This window comes from Thamnophis elegans, chromosome 5 (assembly GCF_009769535.1).
Source record: "Thamnophis elegans isolate rThaEle1 chromosome 5, rThaEle1.pri, whole genome shotgun sequence".
Taxonomy (NCBI): Eukaryota; Metazoa; Chordata; class Lepidosauria; order Squamata; family Colubridae; genus Thamnophis; species Thamnophis elegans.
In genome coordinates, this window is record NC_045545.1 from 28,773,038 (window position 1) to 28,800,654 (window position 27,617).

At 38.3% G+C, this 27,617-nt stretch overlaps 1 protein-coding gene across 1 annotated transcript in view; it reads right to left on the bottom strand.

Moving 5' to 3' along the window:
- Positions 1 to 27,617, bottom strand: part of FGGY (FGGY carbohydrate kinase domain containing) — a 191,530-nt gene that overhangs the window by 38,101 nt on the left and 125,812 nt on the right. The window contains 2 exon segments of the mRNA XM_032217552.1: positions 20,152 to 20,246; positions 22,712 to 22,832. Coding sequence (XP_032073443.1) covers positions 20,152 to 20,246; positions 22,712 to 22,832 — 216 coding nt within the window.

A 27,617-nucleotide genomic window follows, 5' to 3' on the forward strand; every position in this document is an offset into this window, starting at 1 on the left:
TGTTTTGAAGCCAACTATGAGCATCCTGACACTTGCTGACTTAGCTTAACCCAATTATTCAGATCACCATGAACCTGTCAGCACATTACACCAACCAACAGAAGAGCCCAAAGTAAGTTATCATATAGCTTCTGCCACAACAAGATTAAAATCCCATAACTAGCGGGGGAATTAAAACCATTAACATCATCCAATCTTCTACCCACATTTTCAGAAGAGGTGCATATTTACGTTGAGCTGAAAGGGGTTCATCCACAAGTCCTGGCAAAATGAATACAAAACAAACCAGTACATTCATTTTTGCTCTGGTTTCAAATAAGCCCTTATTGAACTAGAAATATAGTCAATTCATTCTGAGTATCCATTGCGGGGAGGGAAAACATATATTGACTGCCATTACTTATTTATGTGTGTTTTACCTGGGTATGCAACTATAGTACCCTAGCACAATCACTAGCATTTTGGCATCGCTGCAATTAGCAGTGAATGCTGCTTCAATTAAACCCCAGAAGTGTCTGCCATTTATGTGAATGGACAGTTTGGGGGTTATTTCTGGACTGACACAAAGATGATATATGGACTTGCCCGCAGTTATTCCTCCCTTGCAAATTTCACATCTCCCTGTGCAGAAATTACTTGTTTAAAACATGGTCACAATTTAAAGATTAACTGGAAAAATCAACATACGATATTTTAAAGTGCACTTCAAATATCGTTCCACAAGTGGAGCTGCTACAATATTAATAGTAAAATTATCCACATCATTGAAAATACAGGGAGAAACAAGTAATGGTGACTTTCTTATATACATTACACTCGAAGTAAGAATATTATTCTGTTTCTTATGTTGCCTCTTCAAGGCAATTAATCTTCCTGTTCCCCATGGCTAAATGCCTGATCACATTATAAAAGAGAACAGATATCATTTACCAGCAATGTTCAGCTCATCTTTCCTTTCCCCCTTCTCTTGAAACCTAATCTATGAGAAGTTAGCAGAAAAATTGTAAGTTATTTTCTGCCGATGAATGAAAATCGCTTGGACAAGTATTTTTTTAAGAAATGTATTATCCTTTGAAAAATTGCAGTACCCTATAGGTATTTTGTGGAGATTAGAATGGTTTTGTGAGATAGAATTGTTACAACACTGGAAAAGCAAATTAAAGATCTCAAATATGCTTAATAGATTGATCACTGATTCAACTTAAATGCAATTAAACCAGTTTTGAATAAACCTATCCAAAATTAGGGAGTAAAATGTGAAAATGGTGAAGCCCAATTCTCAGATTAGTTTTTATTTTCTATAACAAATGTAGGAAAAAGGGGAGAAAATTGGTCAGAATTTAGATAATTTAGGTCTCATACTGAAATCATAGAGGTCTCTTGCTATTTTAGCCAGCTAATAGCAAAAGTGATTTTAATTCTTCCCAGACTCTTTTTATTGTTATATGCAGCTTCTGTAATCATTTTTCAACATATCTTCAGTCATTGCTTTCTCATAGCAAATATTTATGAGTCTGGGAGAAGCAAACGGGCAGATTTGTCATTCAGGGAAAGGATCTGTAGGTTAATTGAAATGCTTTATCTGAATCTGTTTATTATGCTTGCGATGCTGAAAGAGTCTTTTCAGGCAGTATTTCAGCTGTAACACTTACCTTCGAAGTAGCTAGTTGCAACATGATTTTTTTCTATTATGGAAAATAACCACTTTCATTGTATCATTTCCAATAGAGATGGGTAAGATCTTATTTTATTTTCTTTAAAAGATTGATCAAACATTGCAATTTCTTCAGAAGGAATGAATAAGTTCCTTATAAGGAAGTTTGGGAGAAAATGCAACTGCCAAATTTATCAATCTTCACCAGAAAACCAACTACCTGCCACAGAAGTTTTGGGTTACCCCCAAGGCTACATTATGAATTCAAAACACTTAAATAGATCTACTCAAAGGTTATGTGGAAGCTAGCAAAGTTTTTATACTGTTTGCTTTAGCGATCCGTTTAGTGTAAGATAGTCTTCCGTAAAGGTTATTACCTGCCCAATCTTAGAGCCCTCATTTGTAATAAAGAACAGAACATTCAAGGCAGCAAATGCCTTCATGAAGTTAAGCTTGCTGAAGAATATCTTAGACTTAGAGGTTCAGACTGTTGGAATTAAATCCTCAGTTGAAATAACTCATGTCCTTTGAAAAAAAGTCTTTAAAAAACCCTAGGCATATCAGACGGCAAGTACAGTGATTACATGTGTTTCCTTACAGAACACTCTGATCTCCCACACTGGCATAGCAAGAGTTCAGATCCCAGATGGGGAATTATTGCAGCGGATTGAGTTTCCAACTCCCAAGCACATGTCTTGGAAGTTTTTCTTCAGCTTGGCTGGAGGGAAGGGCGGCCATGCTTTTCAATTTGCCTGCAATGCAGCACACATAATTAAGGAAGACATGCTCTGGGAAAAGGAGATGGTAAATTTGGAGGAGCTATAAAAGGTTATCTTGCCCTACCTCTTAGGCTTTCGTAATTACATACTTTTTCTAGCCATTCGAAAAATGCCTTTAATTGTAACAGATTAGAAAGGAATTACGTCTGTCTAGAGAATCTGGTCTGCATGCAAAATATGCAGGTTTTGAATAGCTTAAAAACAAGGACCACTGTCTTCCCAGTATGCTTCAAGGAAATTAAACAAAGCCAACCTAATTACTTTAATGTAAATAACCTTTTGTACACACATACCCTTAACTCTTTCAAAGTAAGCAGTGTTATATAGATCAGTGGTCCCCAACCCCCGGTCCACGGACCGGTGCCGGGCCGTGGAGTACCTGGCACCGGGCCGCGCAGCGGCCGTGGGCCATGATCGCTCTTTTAAATCCGCTCCTCTTAAATGCATTTCTCTCCCCCCCCCTTTGGTCCCACCCTCGGCTCTCTCTCCCTCCCTCCCTCGCCGTCTCCTCCCTTCTCTCTCCCCCCCTCCCGCACCGATCCATCGCCAGGGAAAGAGAGAGTGAGAGAGTGAGAGAGGAGAGAGAGAGGGAGAGAGGGAGGGAGTCAAGAAAACTGTTCCGGCCGCCGCTGAAATGACTCAGTAACTTTTGCGCTTGGATCTGCTTTTTCAAACCTCCCCCAATCATCATCGCCACCCTCTTCCTCCTCCTCCACCACCACCGTTTGTTCCGCTAAAGCTCCGAGATGTATTCTTCACCCCTCTGCCTCGCCCAGATAATTAAAAAGCTTTCTCACCCCCCCAAAAGAAACATTCTCCTTCGCACCCCCCCTTTCTTCCCTTCCTTCCTTCCTTCCTTCCCGCCCTGCCGCGCTTGGTCTGGCTCTTTTCTTTTTTTGCTCTCTCCTCGGCTTTTCCTGCTTTCTCCCTGAAATTTTGTCACCCAGATGCATGCTGTGGTTCGCGAGTGCGGCTCGGTTTGATGTGTCCGCTTCTCTCCCTTTCTCTCCACACACCCCCCACCTCCATTTAATTTTTTTTTTAAAAGAAAGAAAACCGTAGTTCTGCCAATTGCAAAAAAAAAAAAAGTGTGTGTGCGTGCATATCTGCCGGCGGGTGTGTGTTTGTGGGGGGTGTGTGTGTGTGTGTATGCGCGCGCGGAGAGAGACTGGTTGGAAAGGAAGGACAGGACTGGCGGTGTGTGTTTCTGCAGCCCCTCTGGTGGAGGCTGCACTAGCCGTCAGATCTGGTGTTTTTTTTTCCCCTCTCCTTTTTCCGGCAGGTCGTTTTAATCCTTGCTAATTACTTTCTGTTCTTCGCTTGCCAGCTTCCTTCCCACCCTCCTTCCTCCTCCTCCCCCCCCCCCGCCGGGTGCGCCTCCCCGCTTTTACTCCCAAACAGTTATATATTTATATATATATTTATTTTCTCTCTCTCCACGGCATTCGCGCGCGCGCGCTCTGTTCTTTGCCCGCCGAATGTGGTGGGGAGGGGGAGGGCGGGCAGAAAGGTTGGTCCGGGTTGAGGGTTCAGGATGGTCTTTGAGGAACATAAGTCTGTCCAGGTGGGGGGGGGCATATTAAAGCACTTTATATTTATGTAATTGTATTTTATTTTGTAAGGCATGTTTAAATACAATAAAATAAAAGTTGTTTAATCAAAACAATATGATATATAAACAATCAATGTGTCGTCGCGAACAACGCCCCCCCCACCCCTGCGCGCGCTCAGCGGGCCACGGTAAAATTATCAAAGGCTGACTGGTCCGCGGCGATAAAAAGGTTGGGGACCACTGATATAGATCATAAGAAATAATGTGCCAAAGAAATAAGAGGTATGAGAGAAGAAAAAAGTAAATCTTGTTTACATAAAACCATTTTTCTTGCAAACCATCCTTGTTTCCAGCACATCCATATACTGCTTCATATTCTGCCACTTGAAATTCAGACTGTTCATCTTAGTCTTTATGAGAATTTTACCAATTCCTCTTCATCTTGACTCATTCTTCTTTCATGCATTTAACTTAGGTTTTTTTATTTACACTTTACTATCTTAATATAAACCTCCTTGGGTCATGTAAAGTAGATATGATTTTTCATATACGCATATAAACCAACAAATACTGTGATTAAATCTTCATTAATTCTTCCTTTAAGATCTTAATAGAGTTTATTCCTATTGATCACTGGTTTTTGTATTCAGTTCACATGCATTGAGCACACATTCACCCTTTAAAACAACCTTCTTTTAAATACCCATTTTATCTGCACTGAACTCACATGCTTCTCCTGATATACATAAGCCTTTATTTTCAAATATCAAAGTTATCAGAGGTATGCTGTTATAGAAAACTATTTCTTTCAACAAATATTCTACATTTCAACATCATTAGTGAACATTGTACCAAGGCACACAAACTGATGAATTTGCTCTACCTTTTCACCACTTACAATTCACAAGTGGTGAATTGTTTAGTCCATTGTATGTGTCAAACAGCTATTATAGTCTTGTTTGATTTGATTTTTAGACCCAGATTCCTCATTGCATCATATAATCTATCCTACATGAGAAGCAAATAATTTGGGTTCTCAAGGGATAACACAAACTCAGCTATATAAAAAGCACCAAGATCACAGGGAAATGATGGTACTGCTGTATATTGCACTAGAGCCGAGGTGGCACAGTGGTTAGGGTGCAGTACTGCAGGCCACTTCAGCTGACTGTTATCTGCAGTTGAGCGGTTCTAATCTCACCGGCTCAAGGTTGACTCAGCCTTCCATCCTTCCGAGGTGGGTGAAATGAGGACCCAGACTGTGGGGGCGATATGCTGACTCTGTAAACCGCTTAGAGAGGGCTGAAAGCCCTATGAAGCGGTATATAAGTCTAACTGCTATTGCTATTGCTATAGTGAGGCCACATTTGGAATACAAGTAAGTCCTTGAATTACAATAGTTCAGTTAGTGACTGTTTGATGATACACTTTGAAACAAGTGACTTATGATTCTTTGCAGCATCCCCATAGCCACATGATTAAAATTCAGACGCCTGGAAACTGACTCATATTTTTGACCGCTGCAGTATCTCAGGGTCATGTTCAATTTTCTGACAATCAAAGTCAATGGAGAAGGTGGATTCACTTAACAACCATTGTACTAATTCAATAGCTGCAGTGATTCACTTAACAACTGTGTCAAGAAAAGTCATAAATTGGGGCAAAACTTACTTAACAAATGTTTCATTTAGCAACAGTAATTTTGGGCTCAGTTGTGATCGTACATTGAGGACTACCTGTACTATGCCCAGTTCTGGTTATCATTATACAAAAAAGCTGATGAGATCCTAGAAAAGAGGGCAGAGAAAAGAAACAAAGATGATGAGGGGTCTGGAAACTAAATTACATGATGAATGGCTGAGGGAAATAGTTTAGCATAACTAAGAAAAGGCTTAGGGGAGACCTGATAGCTGTCTTCCAATACTTGAAAGGCTATCACAGGGAAAAGGAGGTTGATGCATTCTCCATAGCACTTGAAGGCAGGTCAAGAAGCAGTGGGTGTATACTATTCAGAGGAGATCCAACCTGGACAGAAGGGGAAACTTCCTGATAGTGAGAATGATTGCTTGCCTCCTAGAGTTGTGTGGGTATTCCATTGCTGGAGGTTTTCAAGGAAAGTTTGGACAACCTATTTTCCAGGATGGTATAAGGACTGCTGCCATGGATGGGGTTGAACTGGAAGACCTCCAAGATTCCTTCCAGACCTATGATTCTATCTGCATATGCAATCAGTAATCAACACTTCTCTAATGCCACTAGTATTTCAAATATATTTATTCATAAATACATTGAGCAACTGACAGGACATCCCACACTCTCATCTTACCTCCCTGCTCCCTACTTTACTTCACTCACTAAATATTCCATTTATTCTCGTATATAATTTACTTGTGAGTAAATCTATGCCACGCTTATCACATCTAGCAAACAAACCTCAGCTCCAGTAAAGGTAAAATGTCCAGTAATTAAAGCCTATTCATTTTCTCAAGTACTTCCTTAAAATAAGCAAATGTGCAATAAAACTTTCTTTCTCACATTTGTACATTTCTCAATGATTTCCTGAGCAGAAAAAAAAAATGTTGTGCACAGCCCCTGCCTAACATAAAAATGCAGTGCGGTTCACAAATTCTGCTTATTGTCACCTCTTGTACCCTTCAGTAAGAAACTCTGCCAAACACTTTCCCAGAAACACTAAACAAGCTAATCTCCTTTCAAATAAGAGAACAAAAGCAGCATTCTTCCTAACATCAGGGACAGATGTGCTCTTCCCAGACACGCTAAAAAAGTCACACAGCCACTTCATAGGCAAGCCACGTCCATATTTTGACATTTCCCATTATATGTTCTACACCTGCAGATGTATCATTTTTCAACATTCTCACAGCTCCTATTCAACATTTTTTCCCTTGGACACTTAACATTAATAGCATTTGTTTCAGTTTTATTCTTTGACATATTACAGTACAAATTCTTTGACATATCATAGCATTTGAGCTTCATTCCCTTTAGTTTTATCCCAAACCATATCAACATTTTTATGTTTAATTACGTTCACTTTCTGGAGGCTCTTCTTTTAGTTCTCTTCATCCACTTTTTTAATTTCTTTCAATATTGCTCTGCGCTTTCACTATCTCTTTTAATCTTAACTATTCATGGGGGGGGGAACTGTGCTCAAAATATTAAAATATATCCTTTGTTTATATTTTAATGTAATTACTGACATTTTAATTCAACTACAATGATTAATATACTTTTTAATAATAGTTATATGTATATCTCCATCTCCAAATAATTTATAGTATCTATAGATAGGATAACTGAATGGTTTTAATTGCAAAACCTCATTTCCAATGTTTTTATTGGAATTAAGGACAGCTCTTGCCATTGCTGAAGCTAACAATAGTATTTTGTACCTAAAGTTTCCTAAAATGAATACAGGTATCCCTCCTTTAGTGACCATAACTGGAACCAGCAACTTGGTCATTACAAGCAAAGTGGTCACTAACTGAAACCACAGCTGTACTTACAATCTTATTTCAGCTTTCCTTTATTTTAAATACATGCAAAAGTCACAAACGTGGGCACTGGTCACATCGCTGCCATAATATCACATGTGTATTTCCTGCAGTAAACATGTAATATATAAATCTGTTTTCAGTAGGTTCAGTACAAGACTATTATGTTACTTCAGGAATGTATATCAGGGCATAATTTGAAGTCTTTATTCAAATTTAAAGTTACAACTTAGGAAGAAAATTTCTGCTGAGTCTTCCTTCATGTGAACTTTGCATGTGGAAACTTTTCTCTTTTCCCACTTGCAAATACATGTCCGTCTCCTCTACCCCAGATGTCTAAATTCAGATTACAAGCTGCTTAAAATCAGATGTACAATTTTGGTTGAAAATTCAACTGAACATCTTCAGCACTTTTGAAGATGTTTCACCAACAATGAGACTATTTTTAAAATAAATGTGTAGGATTAGAATGTGTATGTATAACTATACTCTTAACTATTCAGATGCCACATTTAAGTGATGATATAAATTGCCAAAATCTAAAGACTTTGCTTTAAAACTAGAGAATGACAAAAAACCCAAACTAAAAATAAGTTAATTAAACTAATATAAATTAGAATCTGGACTGTTAGGCTAGCATTTCAACTTGCATAGTACTTATTATGCATCTGTATACTATTGTCATTGTTAAATTAAACAATAATAAACTAACATAAAATAATTTACTATTTGGCATTTCTCAACCTTATTCCAGCATTTCTAAAAGATTTTCCTGATTGCTCAATGCATCACTATACAGTATTACATAAATAATCATACTCTGTGGCTCTTAGAAATGATAATAAGTGATAGTAAAATATTGTAATTCTCAAACTGAATTAATAGAAAAAATAAGCAAGCCTGATTTTAACTCCAAAAAATAAGCACCCTTTCAATTCTATCCAAACAGAACATAATGTGCAGTTTCTATCACACTTCTTTAACTATAAACTTGAAAACCTAATTACATAACATATTCATGAGAAAGTGGCATCAAAAACACTAAACTTTCTGGGTCATGTCTTATAAATTGCTGCAGCTATTCTTTAAGTGCCAAGATGACACAATTATTGTTAAGATGGGCACTAAAATTGTGTACTGCAGAGTAATGGGACTTTCCTAAATATAAAGGTACACAGTGATTTAGCATTATATTCCCAAGTAATTAACCTCAGATTCTTGAATAAATTTGATACTTCCATCTGGCTAATTTAGCAAAGAACAGGGGACATGGTACCAGGTTTCATTTATCAGTTGTGGGGGAGGGGATCAGCTTTATAGATAGTATAACCCTTTGCATGGTGGACAATTCCTATCTCCTTTTGATGAGGAATTACAGGGATAAAATACCTATTGAACTGGTTATAATAATGCACCCTACTGAATAGGATGGGATGGGATGAGAGGGGAGAAGGGAGAAAAGGGGATAATGAGGGAGAAGGGTAACAGATGTCAATTTCTATCATATGTCAAGTAAACAATAAACGCACATGAGGCTAATAAATTTAGCCTGCCTGTGAGAATATTATGTTAGCATAAAATTAAATCTGCAAATAATAGAATATTCCCATCATTCCCCCAGGACAGTTGTTCCAGCCAAGAAATTAATACATTGTTCGCTCTATACCATCTCACAAAAGAAAACTTAATAAGCCAGTTGTATCACACACAAAAATTTAAATGCCAGTCCAATTAAAATTATTTGACTGATATTAGAACCAGCCAAGTGTCCATTTACACCCGAGGGTCCTGTAGATCCATGCTATCTGTTACCATTATTACATGTGCAGAAAAAAATGCACACATATATATGTGCTATTCTTGTCTGAGTATGCAGTGATATTAAAAATGTTAGGTTGCCTTGCACCTTGTAAGGACAGACATCATCCCGCAGAGGTATTATTCAACCTCTCTTACTCCTAGTTCTCTTTCTTCTTAAGACTTAGTTGAGATATAAAAGGCAGATTGCTCCTATCCCCACCATTTTGATCAAGACTGGAAGAACCTCAAGGGCATTGGCATCCCATAATTACTGTACTTTTTGGCATGCCCCACTTTCTTGGGCTAGTCAAACATTCTAGATATTGGGACTGAAATCATTCCACAGAAGGAAGTGTATAAGAGGACTGCTGCAAGATATGCTTTTTTGGTTTCTGATGATAAATTAATAAAGTTAGCATTATTATGTATTTGCTATCTCTTATAGTCAATTGGGCTTTCTCCCAATTAATCTTTCTTAATGTCTCTTGTGTCACACTCAAAATGCAACCAGAATTCATGAGTATCCATGTACAGGTAGTCCTCAACTTACAATCACTTGTTTACCGACTATTACAAGTACAACAGCAGTGAAAAAAGTAACTTATAACCCATACCTATACTTACAACCATTGTAACATCCCCATGATCACACAATCAAAATTTGGGTGCTTAACAACTGGCATGTATTTCCGATGGTTGCAACATCCTAAGGTCACATGATCACGATTTGCAACTTCTCAGCCAGCTTCCAACAAGCAACGTCAATCTAGGAAACAGGATTTGCTTAATGACCGTGTGATTCATTTAATTGCAGTGGTCTGCTTAACAACCATGGCAAAAAAAGGTTATAAAATCAGGCATGACTCATCTAATGATTGCTTTGCTTAACAACCGAAATTCTGCTCCCAATTGTGGTCATACGTTGAGGGGTACCTGTATCACTTTTTTAAAAAACTTTCATTTCTTGCCTCCCTTCTAGTCTTTGGGAAGAAGATCATGAAGGCAGGGTAGAAACTAAAAAATAAAATGCAGCAACTCTCTAGAACAGTGATGGCGAACCTTTTCAGCGCCCAGTGCCAAAAAGGTCACGTGGAAATGGCGTATACACACTCATCTGGAGAAGCCGAGCTCTCAGGTTCTAGCGTGCATGCATGCCGGACAATCAGCTGGCTGGCATGCATGCACAGTTCAGTTTTCGGCAGCATCACACATGTGAAGGAATTGCAGTCTGGAAAAGCTGAACTTCCGGGTTCTGGCGCGCATGTGCACCCAGAAATCAGCTGGCTGGCGTGCATGCGCACACCAGTTTTCGGCAATGCCTTGCACATGAAGGGCAGCTTATCGTCCAGAAACCCGGAAGACAAACAGGCAAGGCTGCATGTGCCAGGCGACATGGTTTCATGTGCCACTTTGGTTTACCTTCACTCTAGAATGAAGGTTTCTTGAGCCTTGCTTGCGTTTTCAGGTTGAGGTTAGACTTCCTTAATATTAATCTAACTTGAGACAAAAGGTTTTTGCCCACAAAGATGCAATTAGTGAACCTGTTAGGCAAGTCTAGGCAAGGTTTTCTTTCCACCCCACCCCCCTCTCCTGGCACTATCTACATATCTAGACACCTGGATATATAGATTGGATGGATCTGGGTTTTGTTTATGTGCAGCAAAGTCTTGGGTGAATGTCTGAGGCAATGTGAAGGTTTTGCAATTTCCTGCCTAAGTAATTGTTTCCCCGGGCTAACACAGAGGATACTATACCATTGGTTGTGAAAATCATTTTTACTGAACATGCCGTACAGGTATTCCCCGACTTATGACACAACTGAGTCCAAAATTTCTGGTGCTAAGTGAGACATTTGTTAAGTGAATTTTGCCCCATTTTACAACCTTTCTCACCACATTTGTTAAATAATCACTGCAGTTGGTAAATTAGTTACACAATTGTTAGGTGAATATGGCTTCCCCATTGACTTTGCTTGTCAGAGGGTTGCAAAAGGGGATCATCAGCTTTAACTGACATAAATATGAGTCAAGCGTCAGAATTTTGATCATATGATCACGGAGGCGCTGCAGTGGTCATGTGAAAAAAGTCAAGTCACTTTTTTCAATGCCGTTGTAACTTCGAATGATTATTAAATGAAATGTTAAAAGTCAAAGACTACCTGTATTCTTATTCTTCTTCATGGTATGCAAAAGAATATTTTCATTTTCCTCTTTGTTCTGAAGATAACAAACACAATTTCCAAACTCAAATCAAAAACTCCCTTACATAAAAAATGTATTTATGATTTTTTTAAAATTCAAGATGATATCTTGTTTTTGAAATTTTTATTTTATTTTAATTGAACAAAAACACACACACACACAAAAAGAATCATCCTTCATTACATCTTGTAGAAAGCGTGTCGATTGGTTACAGATAACGTTCATGCATTTCTTCTACAGTCATTACTTATAATTCATATTAGATTATACACTTTGTCAAAAATCTTTGTATATCTTACTATCAATGTACCACAATTCTCATTTGACTACAATTATTTGAACATGCTTTTACCTCAAATCATTCATACTTAAAGACCCAACCACATAATGGCATTCATTAGCTATTTCAAAAAATCCTCCAATGACACTACACCTTTATAGCATCTTTTAAGTAAAAGTAAATAGATAACATTTTAAAGCCTTCCCCCCCCATCCGCCCCAACTCACTGACTAACATTTATTTCTGTTACTTTAGCCAATATCATAGCATGTATATATTGTTAAACAATGACCATTAATATTTCCTTATTATAACTGGCTAAAAATCATTTACTATTTATGCCCCATCTCCTCTCATCAGGGCCCCCACCCAAAAAAAAACCCTTATACCTTTATAACAAGATCTAAATGAAAATTTGTTAATAAAATTTATAGGTCTTTTTCCCAAGTCACAATTCACAATTTATATCCAAATTTCTTTTACTAAATTGTCAATACATGTATATATCATTATGCTGTATCCATTATAATTTCATTATTATTATTTATGGTTAATTGTTAGTGAGTAAACATTTAATAACAATCTAAAACAATCTAGGAGTTACAAAGTTCCTACTTATTAATCACCAATAATAAAAAAACTAGTTTTTTATTACCAACTTTCATTGTCAACCTGTATCTTTCCAGTAACAAAACAGTCTTCTCTCTCTTATCAATTGTAGAGTCAGTCTTCTTTTTGTCTCCTTTATAAGGTTTTTATAGGTTCTCTCCACATTTTGTTGCTTGAAGGGTCTCTCAGATAATCTCCTTGCCCACCAGTTGCTACTAAAGTTAACTTGTCTTTGTTTGCCAATCTTGCTTCTGAAAAAATTTCTCTTCTTATGTCTATCATCATTAGTATTTTTTTCTCTTCTGTGTCCTGGAATCTGGGGTAGAGCTCCAGTTCGTTGAATTCCCTTTTCCATATTCCCTTTCCATTTTCACCCACATTTGCTCCATTACTAAATTTTATGTTTAATTACGTTCACTTTCTGGAGGCTCTTCTTTTAGTTCTCTTCATCCACTTTTTAAATTTCTTTCAATATTGCTCTGTGCTTTCACTATCTCTTTTAATCTTAAATATTCATGGGGGGGGTACTGTGCTCAAAATATTAAAATATATCCTTTGTTTATATTTAATGTAATTACTGACATTTTAATTCAACTACAATGATTAATATACTTTTTAATAATAGTTATCATCTTTTGCTGTGAGGAAGACTAGTCTTTCCAGCTTCTTCTCAATTCTCCCATATCCTTCCAATAGATTTTGAATTCCAGCCAAGATATTTTGGAATTTTAAGGTTTCCTCATCTAAGTATTGACCCATGTTTCCAAAACAGAAGAGAGAAAGAAGAAGAAAAAACCAATAATGACTGCCAGTCTAGTCTTCTAGGCCTCTCTTAGCTTTTATTTTAAATTGATTTAAACACAATTTTTTTTATGCTCTTCAAAGTGGAAGGGTTCTGTTCCCCTCTTACTTTTTCTGCCAAAATAGTTCTCAGAGGCCCCTGTGAAAACAGTTCATACCCTTGTTTTTTTGTCAGTTTCTGTAAACAAGTTGCAAACCCTTCAGCTGCAAAGTTAGTGAAGTCAAATAAAGAGATACGTTGTTTCAGAAAAAAAAAAAACTCCGACTGGCAGTTAACTTTCATCTTCTGTAGGAAACAAAGTTCTTTAGATTGCTTTTAGTGTGATTTAATAACAAGTAGTAGGAAGAATTGTTAAAATAAAAAGGAAGGTTTTAATCCAGAAGTCAAAAAATAAAGCAAAAAGAAGCAGAAGAAGAAAAAAAATCAATCCGCTCACTTTAAGAGGAGAAATGGAGAACGTGACGAGCATTTCAATCCACAAAGTTACAATGACAAAGGACAAAAAAAACCCTTTCCACAGCAATCCCATTAGGATTATTTCGCCGCTCAGTTCTTTTGTTTAAGGATCAATTTGGCTTTAAGGAAACATTTCTTTGGGCAGTCTTTAGCAAAATAGAAAAAAATACCTCACCGGATGGACTCACTTTCTCTTTTCACCTCCTTTCTTCTGGAGCGTCCCAACTTCATCAGCCTAGGGGCTGCCTGTCCACCGTGGGCTTGAAGCACTTCCCTTGGGTCTATCAGGGATTTTGCGATATCCCTGAGACCAGCAAGGCTTTGTCTTCCTGATCACTGTCTCTACAGGACAGTTTAGGTCTCAATAGACACCCCCCCAGCGGCAAAAGTGTGAACGGCAGTCTCAAAGTATCGAGGCCACACTTTGTAATGTCGCAACGTGGCTCCTCCTTCTCAAGATGATCTTTCTTAACTCTGCTCTAAATTATAGGATGACATTGCACGTATAAACCTAGCACAATTCTTTTGGCAACGAATGAAATAAGACAATTAGAACATCTTAAACTAGTTCTCCCTGCTGGTGTGAACTTTCAGAACTTCATCTCTTCCTTTTGCCCAGTTAGCAATTCCCTGATTAAAGGAATAGAAAATAAAACATATCAAGAGCCATTTAGAAAATGCATTAACGCAAGCCAACAAAATGATTCATTAGCTTTACCTTTTCAATACTATGTTTACACAAGATGATTACACCAACTAATTAGTATTTCTTCCTAGTTTATATAAGATAATTTTTTTACATTTTTATAATGAGATGAATAAAGGAGACCTATACTAATTTAATTGAGTCAAGTTAATTTAGTTTCTAAATGTGATCTATAGTTATTAGCATAAAGTATTTATATCTTCATTCCCCTTAAAGGTGTACAACTGAGCAAAAATGAATCAGTAGAAATGGCTAGACAAGAACAGAATTGTTTACATTGGGAAAATATAGGCGAAATTTATATGTCTTGATTATTCTGAGATTCTGGTTTGGATTTCTGCAACTACTAGAATCTGGGGGAGACAATGTGCGCTTCACATTACAATGGAGAACAATTGCTAGGCTTGTATTGCCCAGGTAGCTAGGTTCAAATAAATATTAGTTTGTTAAACAAACTATATTTGGCTGGGTTTGCAAACATGCTAAGACATAAAACTGGTTTTCCAAGTGTACTGGATTCTTCTTCTTCTTCAGAAGGTCAAAGTTGCTTGCTTCATTTTATCGCTGAGCCGAGACACACAGCTCAGCAATGTGTGTCAATTTCCATTAGCTGAGGATGTCAATTTCCATAGCTGAGGATGATCAAACTAGTCTCTCAATCCTACCCTTATCCTAAAAATACATAAGAAACCACAGACATCAAAGACACGCTATATATCTTCCTGGGTGCCCACCAGAATCCCAGCCCCTCTTTAAATGTGTTAAAAACTTTATCAAAATACTAGCTTCCAGAATTATCTTTATATTCAAGAAAATCCTTTGATTCCACAAAGGTCCTGTGGGTGTGCTAAGAAAAATAGAGTAAGGAACTACAGTACACCCCAGTGCATTGTTGGAAAAATGGTCATCTTCTAAAAAGAAAATTAATAAATAAATCAGAAAGATAAAGAAAGGTTAATATCGATGGAGGGGCTAGAATAACTCACTTTGCCATCACTTTGCCTTTTGATGTTCTAGTGTTTTGTGACTAGCAATGGTTCACCATAGCAACCACATTGTACATGGAGAAGAGCATCATAGCAGGGCTGTTTAGCTACGTCTAAGGCAAGGTTTTCCCAATAGGTGAAGGAATGATCTCACTATGCATTGAAATGCCTCAGCAATCTAGTGCAAATGGTTTACAAGCAAAGGCAGTCCTCAGATTATGACTGGACTGGAATTTCCATTGCCAAGTTACGTGGTCATAAAGTGGGATGTCACATGACTGTATCGCTTAACGACAGTAAACCTGGCAGTCCCATTTGCCATTGTAGCCCCTGGAACTGTGTGGGTCATTAGGTAGCAAGAAGCAGGAATCCCAGGCAGGCAGGAACACGGATGTATGTGCAGGTGTTGCAGGGGAGTGGAGGAGATACCATGGTAGGGCACTATGGAGCATTGGTTGGCTGACATGGGCTGCAGGTACGCTGTGGTGAGCACCACAAGTGGGCAAGGGCAACACGGGGCACTAGAGAATGCAGACATGCCAATGAGGCTATGGGCACAAGGATGTGCCAAGGGTGGGGCTGTGGGCCAGAGGGATGTGCCACATGTTATGGAGTGTTGGCAGGCATACAGCTGCTATATAGTACAAGATCTCATATTTCATAATGGGGTTCCCCAGAAGAAAGGAATTTAGGGGAGCAACTTGCAATCTTCTTTGTCAGCTTTCCCATTGTCTTCCCTAGCAGGAAGCCAGAAGGGAAGGTCGCAAATGGTGATCACATGACTTTGGGATGCTTCAACTCTCATAAGTGGTAGCTGGTTGCCAAGTGCCCAAATTATGATCACGTGACATGGGGGGGGTGTCACCTGGAACTTCAGGGACAGGTTGTAAATAACATTCATTCAATGCCATCATAACTTTGAACAGTAACTGAACAAGTGGTTGTAATCCAAGGACTACCAATGCAGATAATCCTTGACTTACAACCATGTATTTTGTGACTGTTCCAAGTTGCAACAGCACTGAAAAAAGGGACCTATGGCCATTTTTCACACTTACAACCATTGTAGCATCCCCATGGTCATGTGATCAAAATCTGACCACTTGACAACTGGCATATATTTATGAGGGTTGCAATGTCCTGCGGTCATGTGATCACCTTTTTCAACCTCTTGATGAGCAAAGTCAATGAGGAAACCAGATTCACTTAACAAATGTGATAAGAAATGTTGAGAAATGTGCAAAACTCACTTAACAACTGTCTCGCTTAGCAACATAAATGTTTGGTTCAATCATAGTCATAAGTTGAAGACCACCTGTACTGGATAAATTTCGGGGAATATCATTTCCTGGAAAAGCTGGAAACATCCACAGAAGAGCAGCATCTGTTCATTTACCAGGTGTCAGAGAAACTGCATTTACAACCTATTGTATGCACAGCACAGCTCATAAACTGAAATTTAAAGGGTAATCTGTTTGCTTGCTTATATATACAAGCCAAATTGCCACTGTCACTGAGCATCCTTTCACAGGAGAAAACTATTATTAACTATTTTAAATTATAATAATAGCTTAACAGAAGAGCATCAGTGGTTCACAATGAGGAAAAGATTTATTATTGCAGGACTGATACACTAGCTAGGAAGGATGTTGCCAAGCCATAATTATCTTATTAATACAGAATTGTCATTTAATGTAATTTTGCACTTCAGCTATTTTACACTTTCTAAAAAAAAAAAAGGAGCAATATTTCCTCTTCCCTGTAGGTAGGTCTTTCCTATTTTAATTAGCAAAGGCCAGTCCAAGTGAAATTGCAAAGAAAGCTATCATTGGCTTCCATAAGGCAATTGTTCTGATTAATCTACAGTAAACAAACAAACTGTATGACTTTTATAAACCCATAAAAATTATGGCCTTGAGTGTAAACTCTGTCAAAAATAGTTATGGTGAGTGATAAAACTAGGAGATTGCCAAATAAAGAGTCCCATCCCCTCCCCAAATATATTTCCATTTAAATGCTATGCATTTGACTCATATGACCTAACTGCATTTTGACTCATAGGATCCAACTGCATTGTTAAACTAAAAACTGTGCCTCTGTTACACTTTTCAAACTGAAAATAATTCACCTCTACTATATGCTTTTAAAATTCACCCTCCCTTTTTCCTTGTAACATACAGCAGAATAATATTATTTTAATAGCACAATAACAGTGAATGCAAAGATTCTTTTCTTCAAGAGGCACCTGGCACCTTGTTTTTCTTTGAAGATGTTTCACTTCCTATCCAAGAAGCTTCTTCAGCTCTGACTAGACGGTGGGGAATGGATTTATACTCCTTGCAGGCAGGTGGTCATTTGCATTCTTTTATGGAGTCGTTGAGGCCATTGGAGGTTTATGTGTGTCCTCAGGGTAACCTGAGTAGTGCAAATGGACATGGAGCCTTCTTTGAACTGCTGAATGAACTATGTTGTAGACTGATGATAGATGATGCCGTATCCTGCCCCCTCTGTTGAGAGAGGGCTGTTCAATTTTGACATAGATGGCCTCTTTGATCCATCTTTCAAACCAGGGGTCCTCTCTGTCCAAAATGTTGACTTTGTTGTCTTCAAAAGAGTGCCCTTTGTCTTTGAAATGCAGATGGATTGCTGAATCTTGTTCTCGTGGGTTTGTTCTCCTATGTTGTGCCATGCATTTTTGAAGTGGTTGCTTTGTTTCCCAAATGCAGTAAGACATGTGCAGATCTGTACATTGGAGAAACAAAACATCCCTCTCTCAACGAGGGGAAAGGATATGATATCTATCTCCAGTCTACAACAGTCTTTTCAATTGTTCCAAGAAGACTACACACCAATTTGCACTACTCAGGTGATCCTAAGGACATAGATAAATCTCCAAGTGGCCTCAATTACTCTTTAAAATAATGCAAATGACCAGCTATCTTCAAGGAATATAAATCCTTCCATTCCCCACCAACCAGTCAGAGCTGAAGAAACTTCTTGGATAAGAAGTGAGACATCTTCAAAGAAAAACAAGAAAGTCCAGTTGTCTTCTGAAAAAAAGCACCTTTGGGACAACCATGACTTGGATGACTGAGAATCTCCTTGGACAACAATGAACACAGTTTTCTGTCTCTATTGAGTGTCTTTCCTCTCTTCCCAAGGAGGCATTCTAAAGCTGAACCATACCAGATGTTATGTCCTACCATAACATAACTTTGGTGCTTTTGCTAGGAAAAGCTAGCTGGCTGAAGAATAAGTTAAAGGCAGAAGGACTGGAGATAAAATTTCCTCATTTCTTCATTGGGTGGCAGTGTTACTATTCCCAACCCCACTCTGCAAAGCAGAAAGAGCAGATGAACTTTGAAATCACATTAAAGGTAGAATAATTAAGTCCACCAAAAATATCCCTCTGAAACATATACAGCCATTCAGTCATTTGGTAACAGAAGCTTAATGAAATGACCATGTCTTCTGTAAAATGGAGTTTAATTCACCAGGGAATCCTTACTTCACATTTTTGCTTATTTAATGATTTATTAGATGTTATATCTTTTATCTAGGTACTCCATCTTAAAAAAAAATCACTCAATTAATGAAATAATTTCATCTATGAACAAGTTTTTTAAAAAGCCTGAAGAACCATAAAATACTTTTAAAAACAAATATTATATTAGTGTCACTTAAATAGGATGAGATGAATTCTAGCAAATAGTATTTGCTTTTTTTTAGTAATAGAAAAATGGAAATATTATACTGGAGACTTGAACAGAATAAACGGCTTTTATTTATTATTGCCTTCTGTTTATCCACTGTCCCACAAATATTCGTTAGAAATCAAGCTGGTAAAGCAATTATAATTGCACCACAACAAACAAACAAATCTCTGCTATGAGTTATTAAAATATTCATCTCTGTGTTCAGTGGGACTTCTTCCTAAGTAAGTGAGGGTCAGACCATTGTCAAAGCAGAAGAAATGTGGTGGTATTCATGAAGCAAATGTAACTATGGGAAATAGTTCTTAATATATAATGTTCTACAAACAAAATTCCTTTTTGTCAGAAGAATAATCCAGAGGAAAAACAATTTAGGAGTCTACCACAGAGAATAAGCACAAACAGAGTATAAGCACAAATTGATTATTAATCATTAATACACTAAAACAACTATAAATCTCCAGGAAATAGATTTTTTTTTAAAATCCACAGAAAGACTAGGATAGTTATTTTCCATTAGTCTATATACTGAGGAACAGAATCTTTTGCACTACCTCTATAAAAATGCTGAACTCAACAAAAAGAATACATTTACTCGCTTCAGTGGTATCAGAATTCTTTGTATTATCATGCCTGGTTGTTACTATTGCCACTTCTGTTTCAACAGCAAATTTAATTGATTTCTCTTTTTGATTGTGACCAACCAACATAATTTAGTACACTGCATGTTCACTCAGTGATATGTGTCAACACTTCATAAATTAGAATGTCTACTAATTTCCCAGTGCAGAATTCAGTATTTGCTAACGATGCCTCAAAACTCTAGCATTAAAAATAAATTTAATTACAATTCCATGCTGAATTTCTCTGTCTTGAATGACTAGGCCATATTATACAGCACTTGTGTGCTCCGTGTCCTTATTTAACCTTAATCAACCAACCAACCCATAAACAGAAAATTTGGCTAAGAACACTGGCTTTTGCAGTGATCAAAACCTGCATTTTCTCCCCTCCTAAATTATAACGTGCCTGAGGTGGAACAGAGCAAAACAGAGTTCAAGTTGTTGTATTCAACATGAACCTTCTGTGATTACATACCTGTAGGGAAGCAAAGTCTTTAGAAGCACAGACTCCAAGAATAGCAGCACCCATTAGCACAGACTCCACTTCTTGGGCTAGAACAACAGGCATGCCTGAGCAAAGACAACAGATCAGTTAAAGGGCCTGAGGTATGAAGCATGTAAGAAACACCTCTCCCTGAAGTATTAAACAGTTGCTTGTTTTAAAGGCTGATGTGGCTTTTTGGTATGATCTTCTTGGTGTCCCCTAAGCATTAAATGCAAGCCAAATTCAATGTGGAATCAGTCAAGGGCAGCATTAAGAAACCTGTAGTGATAAATACTATCTCAGGATGCATAGATTAAATTAGTAGGTTTTCCGTGGTTAAAAAATATTTTGACAAAATACAATTGTTTAAACTTGTGGAGGAACTAAGTTATAAATTGACTTTATAGCTGTCATGCTTTAAATGTATTTTTTAATTTACTTGGTGCTTATGTTTTACATCATTTTAAGTGCTTTCAAACAATGAATGAATTCATCTTGCCCTCTGAACAATATGAAACTTAGGCTTTTAAATGGTCTATGAAATTATCTATTGGTAGCCCGTATAATTGGCTAATGGGTACTTGAATTTAACAGTAATATATTCAGTATTTCCCTGTCTTTTCCTGGAAGAATAGGGGATTGATAAAGGAATGTTAACTATTTTATCAGATAGATTTTAATGAGGGCAAGAAAACCAAGAGCATTTTAGTCAGATGAACTCTGACATCCTATGTCAATCACAGTTCCTACAATCAGGAAAAATTCCTAAGTTGCAGAAAGGCCTCTTTGTCCAACGTTCTGCTTGGCTATTAGATACAGTCAAAGGACCCCAGTTTAAAATTTAATCAGAATTATCTATTAATAGATCTTTAATTTTAGACATCAGAAAGGAGTTCTTGGTTCCAAAGCTATTTGAATTAGATAAGGAAAAAGGTGCACGCTTGATAAAATCACATTGGACAAATAGAAAAGACTGCTGTGGCAACAGCCTGTTGTGCATATCTAGCCCAGGTCAAGACCTTATCATTTGGTTCACTTTTTCTGCTTTCAAGAAATGTAATTACTTAATGCTGATTTTGATCTCAATTCCTGGTTTGATGTTGAAGAGATGCAAATCTAAAAGCAAAATACCCAGAGCTCAAGCATTAGACTTGATCTAAACCATATTGGTTCCTCTGAAGAAAAAAGGGCCCATATGGTTCGTGGTTTGCTTTTAATCCCAACCTTTTAGAACTGTAGAAATACATTTTCCACAGGTGAAATATGTATTCTTTTTAACCACAAGATATATCCAAAAATACTCATGCATAAATGACAAGTTAGGTGAATTAGGATCTCCTCTAATAGACGGGTAATTTGCTATAAATGTGATTGACATTTTAACCAGAAAAATGAATCTCCTGACATCTTCTTCCAATTTAAAATGTGCCAATATTATGTATCTTTAGTATTTGAGAAATGGCAAATGCTAGCACACCACGGGATATTATGAATTACTTTGAATCAATAGACATATTAAATCCTACAACACATGGTTTACATGGTTGAGTTACTTGAAAAATTAAAATTATTCATTTACTTTCAACCAGTAATTGAGAAATAATTAATCAGAAAATACAACTGTTATTTCTAGACAGCATCAGAAATATTATTTCACAATACTATGAACCATTTCAATTAATGTATTTACTTATTTTTATATAGGAACATTGGAATTTGTTTTTGATTTGAATCAGACTAATTCATCAATTTCAGCACAATTTATGATTGCCATGCCTCTCAGAACAATTTAAAAGGATAAATCCTTATAAAATGTAGGCTTTACTATTGTATTTTGGCTCTTCTCAGATTTTTTAAGAGTTGAATGCCCCTTTTTTCACTGAAAATTTTTGATCCATCCTACTTGCATCTAGCTGTGGTTCAGCTTAATGATTTTAACTTTTCCAGTGAAACACTGAGATACTATTAATATTAACCAGGAAAGGTAAAATGTACAATGGTAGAATCCCAATCTACAGGTACTCCTTGACTTATGATCACAATTGAGCCCCAAATTTCTGTTGCTAAGTAGGACAGTTCTTAAGCGAACTTTGCTCCATTTTATGACCATTCTTGCCGCAGTTGTTAAATGAGTCACTGCAGTTGTCAAGTTAATTACAGGGTTGTTAAATGAATCTGGCTTCCCCATTGACTTTGCTTGTCAGACAGTCATAAAAGGTGATCACATGATTCCGGGACACTGCAACCATCATAAATATATGTCAGTTGCCAAGCATCTAAATTCTGATTAGATCACCATCGGGATGCTGTAGCAGTCATAACTGCGAAAAACATAAGTCACTTTTTTCAATGCCATTGTAACTTCGAACAGGCACCAAACAAATGGTTATAAATCAAGGGTCTATCTGTATTGGAAAGATTAAGATATGACTTGTTTGCTGATTATTGTTATGAATGTGTCATAATATTCACCCTGCAATTTCTTCAGCCAAGGAACAGGAATGCTAGACTCAGTTTAGTGCTCATTTCTTTGCTGTATTCTGAAACTTACCAACGATGTCGGCATGCATTTGGACAAAGAGAGGGTTCTTGCTCAGACCACCACACATAAAGAGAGTGTTGATATGATGCCCTGCGACTTGCATTGTTTCTACAATATGTCTGGTTCCCAACTTAAATGCAACAGAACATAAAGAAATATCAACAAAAAGTGCTACAGATAAAATGGTTCTTCGAAAAGTTGAAAAGCCATTGTTATTTCCACTGATGAGAAAGAAGAGTTTTTAAAAGCTGAGATCAACAGTGACTATAATGTTACATTTCTAAGTTTTCTGCTTTTGACATTGAATTGTCCATCTACACCTTCAGATTAATTGTAAGACAGACATTGGCTTATAAGAAAAAACATACACAGAAGTATATCCTCTTCCTCATTCACGAATAGTTGAAGAAATGCAGGAATTAACATTGTTTAACATAATAGAAATCATATTTTTATCTCTGTTTTATAACCATGTTAATATGTTTTTGTTTAGAAATCAATTTAGTTATAATAGCTCAGATCAAGAGCACATTTTTCAACTCTAATCTTTAACTTACCTTCTGAAAAGTAAAATAAAATTAAAACAATAAAAATAAACATTTAAATGGGTTTACAGGATTTTTTTTTTTGCATTTCCAGCTTATGCAGAGAAACCCTTTGAACACTAACTGTGTATTTAAAATTGGTTTTTGGATTTCAACCGAAAGAAAATAAAAAACCTCAAAAGTAACATTATTGCCAAATCTACCCTTTGCCAAACACATAATGCTAAAGAATTCCCTCAGCATTTAACACTGAACATCTTCTGAAGCATGGCCAAAATTCATTGTAAGATTTACAATGTACTGCAAATGCTTGTACAGACTTCGCCAGCATATTTAAGAAAAGCAGAGTTAAGCTTCAATTGTTTATTTAATCCTGATTAAGTTTCACGGGAATTTTGATTTAAGATAGGCATTTCTGGCAAACTCTTAACATTAGGAAGGGCATCTAATGAAAGGCACAATGCAATTAATGACACACAATATGTTAATTACTATATTAGATGTGGATGATGGGAAATATAATCCAATTCTTCTGGAGATCATCAGACTGAGGAAAACTATCCTATACCCATTACTTTCATTACTAAAGGACAAGTATTCACTTTTAAAAATTGTGTCTTGCTTTGAGATTGTGAATATTTCATTCTTAACTACTGCAATTTTACCACTTGAGAGCACTGTGGATATTTTTCACAATTCCTACAACCCATATTTATCTAGATATCTCAAACATTAATTGAAGTTAATATTTATAATATCTCCACCTTTTCCCCATCTCAAACCTAGTTATTCTGTTTTTCTTCTCTGCAGTATGACACCATTAAAATTATCCTTAATTATCCACTAAATTTGCCTGAACAAGGTGACAACAAAGTTTAAGGTGAAACTAAATCATTTTTTCAGTTAACATCAATGTAATTAATATAGATTCATTATCTTATACATTACTACAGGTAGTCCTCGACTTACAATCACAATTGAGCCCAACATTTCTGTTGTTAAGTGAGACATTTGTAAGTGACTTTATAAACTTTGCCACAGTTGTTAAGTGAATCACTACAGTTGTTGAATTAGTTACACAGCTGTTAAGTGAATCTGGCTTCTACATTGACTTTGCTTGTCAGAAGGTCTCAATAGGGGATCACATGACTCCAGGACACTGCAACTGTCATAAATATGAGTTAGTTGCCAAACATCTGAATTTTGATCACATGATCATGGGAATGCTACAATGGTTGTAAATGTGAAAAACAGTTATAAGCAACTTTTTTTCAGTCCTGTAACTGAACAAACTGTTGTAAGTCGAAGACTACCTGTATAAGGAAAACTATGCAGACTAAGAGATATGCAAATGTCACTTTCCTGCAAAATCCCTTACTAGAAAGAAAACAGATGAGCTTTTAGAGTAAGTGATATTTAATACATGTGAACAACATGCGGTCTGAGGTTGTATACAGTTGTAAGTTAATATAGTGTGACTGTAATATTTTGATTACTATAAAATAATGATTAATTTCCAAAAATGCCCTTAATCATTAAAAGTAATATTTTCTGAATTTTACAGAAAATAGCAGGCCCTGATCCATCAATTTTCTTTATTGTTTTACAATAACTGCTCCAGGACTAAGTACCAGATCAGTATATCAGTGAGTTATAACCTCCCCCATATCCATTATTGTGTGTTACATTATTGTTGTGACTCAGCAGCAGTCTTCTGTGAGTCTTTTCGGGATGCAAGATTAATTATGCAGCTGGGGCTTGTTAGGGGCATATTCTGGGGATAAAAGGATGGATGGTGCCACGCCCTAGTTGCAGGAGTCAACGTTCCTTGGTTCATTCAACATTGATTGATCATCAGTCGTGGTTTATGTAAGATACACTTGGAAAAGTGCTTTGTTTTCTGTAACCCTAATTCAAGAAGACACTTGGAGAAGTGCATTGCTTGTAAGAGTTTTTGTTTTGTATTCTGTTATCTAGACAGAGATTTTATTTATGTTATTTTTGGGCTTGCAGCCAGTTTAGGCCGAGAACTGATAGAGAGAGTTCCTTTTAAGTTGTTTGCCTGTCATCTGTTTAACGAGCGGTGAAGGGGAGACAGAACAGATTGACTCCTGCTTGACAAGCCTTCATTTCTGTAATTATGGAGCAGTTGATGGCTGAAAATAGACAAATGGCACAACAAATCGCAATGTTGTCGGACCAAATTACGCAGTTGCAGAGAGCTGTAAGACCTCCCCAGCCAAGGAAGAAGTGCCCAGTAGCCATGCAGATAAATATGATGGGAGTCTGGCCATGTTTGCCGTGTTTCTGGGACAATGCCAGCTGTTCCTGAGTTTGAGAGCGGAGGACTTTCCCACTGACCGGACGAAGGTGGGATTCATTATCAGTTTGCTCTCAGGCACAGCTGCCCGTTGGGCTACCCACTTGTTAGTTCAGCAGAGCCCTTTGCTGGATGACTTCCAGGGCTTTTGCCAGTATTTCAAACGGATGTTTGAAGATCCTATCAAGGGGGAAACATCTGCTAGAAGTCTAAAGTCACTGCAGCAGGGGAGAGGTTCATTGCAGGACTATATGACTGAATTCAGGCTGCGTAGCCAGGATTCCACGTGGAATGAACCAGCTCTAATGGACACGTTCCAGGATGGCTTGTCTGAGGCCTTGCAGGATGAACTGGCGAGGGTGGACAGGCCACCGATGTTCGACTCGTTGGTCCACCTGTGCCTCCGGATAGACGCCCGGCTGCAGAGGCGAAGCCTCGCCGTGTATTCCAGGAGACCACCAGCATGCCGGTTCAGCAAGGGACTGCAGTGGACTGGGAGGAGCCCATGGAGTTGGGTGCTGTCAGACCTCGAGTGTCACGGACAGAGATGGGCAGACGACGTGCTGAGGGATTGTGCTTCTACTGTGGGGATCTTAGACACCTGGCAGGGAGCTGCCCAAGAAGAGCAGAAGCGTCACGTGGACTGCAGCCGTCCCTCAGCAACGCACTATCATGTCGGACAACCAGCACGTTGGTGCAGCCGTGATACCCCGTTCGCACAAGATAGCGTACGTTCGGGGTGTGTGGAGTCCCAGGGCGGAGGCCCTGCCGAGTAAAGTAGAGAACTCTGACCCTGCGAACTCGCTTCCACCTCGGACTGTTCTACCCGTTGCATCCTGCGCTGCCGTTTGTCATCTAGTGAGCATGCAGTCTCTGATACGGGATGCACAGTGGGGTGACAACTGGGTGGAGCGACAAAAGGTGGAAGTGGGGCCGGCGTCCCCATGGACTTTGGAAGGAGATCTTTTGAAGTGTCGGGGCCGGCTCTATTTTCCCGCAGGGCACATCCGTCGACGGGTGCTCACACAGATTCATTGCGCGTCTGCGTCAAGACATTGGGGGTTTGTTCGGACGTTGCGCCTGGCCTCCCATCAATTTTGGTGGCCCCATATGAAAAATGACGTCCGGAGGTGCGTGAAGTCATGTGCCCAGTGTCATTGGGCCAGGTCTACAAGGAGAACTCCGCCGAGATTCCAGCCTTTGTCAACTCTGGTCCCAGCACTGGACTTTGTCTCTAAGTTCCCAGTGGGGTACCAGTGTCTTGGACCGTGTTCTGGGGAGGCCGTCACCAACCCTTCTGGACTGCACCCCGATCATCGAAACCGGGGGAAGGGCTCTGCGGGAGGGGATTGTGTGGTGGCTCGGCCAAAGCTGGTAGAGATGCCATCAACCTCCGACGGTAGGGGGGCTGGTGGGTCAGCCTTGCAGAGGGTGGAGGACCCTGGACAGGGTGTTAAGGCTCGGCTGAAGCTGGTAGAGGTGCCATCAACCTCCAACGGTAGGGGGGCTGGTGGGTCGGCCTTGCGGGGTGTGGATGACCCTGGACGAGGTGTCGATGCCATGAAGGGCGGAAGGAAACATGGTGGCCACCGGGTACCTAAGGAGTTCCGATTCAAGGGGGCTATGCCTCCAGAGGTTTGGGATTCATGAAAAAGGCACCAAGGGAAATGGGTGTGGGTCATCTTGTGGACACGTCATTCCAACCGCATCCAGACCATCGGAACCCGGGGGAAGGGCCCTGCGGTGGGGGATAGTGTTGTGACTCAGCAGCAGTCTTCTGTGAGTCTTTTCGGGATGCAAGATTAATTATGCAGCTGGGGCTCGTTAGGGGCATATTCTGGGGATAAAAGGACAGATGGTGCCACGCCCTAGTTGCAGGAGTCAACGTTCCTTGGTTCATTCAACATTGATTGATCATCAGTCGTGGTTTATGTAAGATACACTTGGAAAACTGCTTTGTTTTCTGTAACCCTGATTCAAGAAGACACTTGGAGAAGTGCATTGCTTGTAAGAGTTTTTGTTTTGTATTCTGTTATCTAGTCAGAGACTT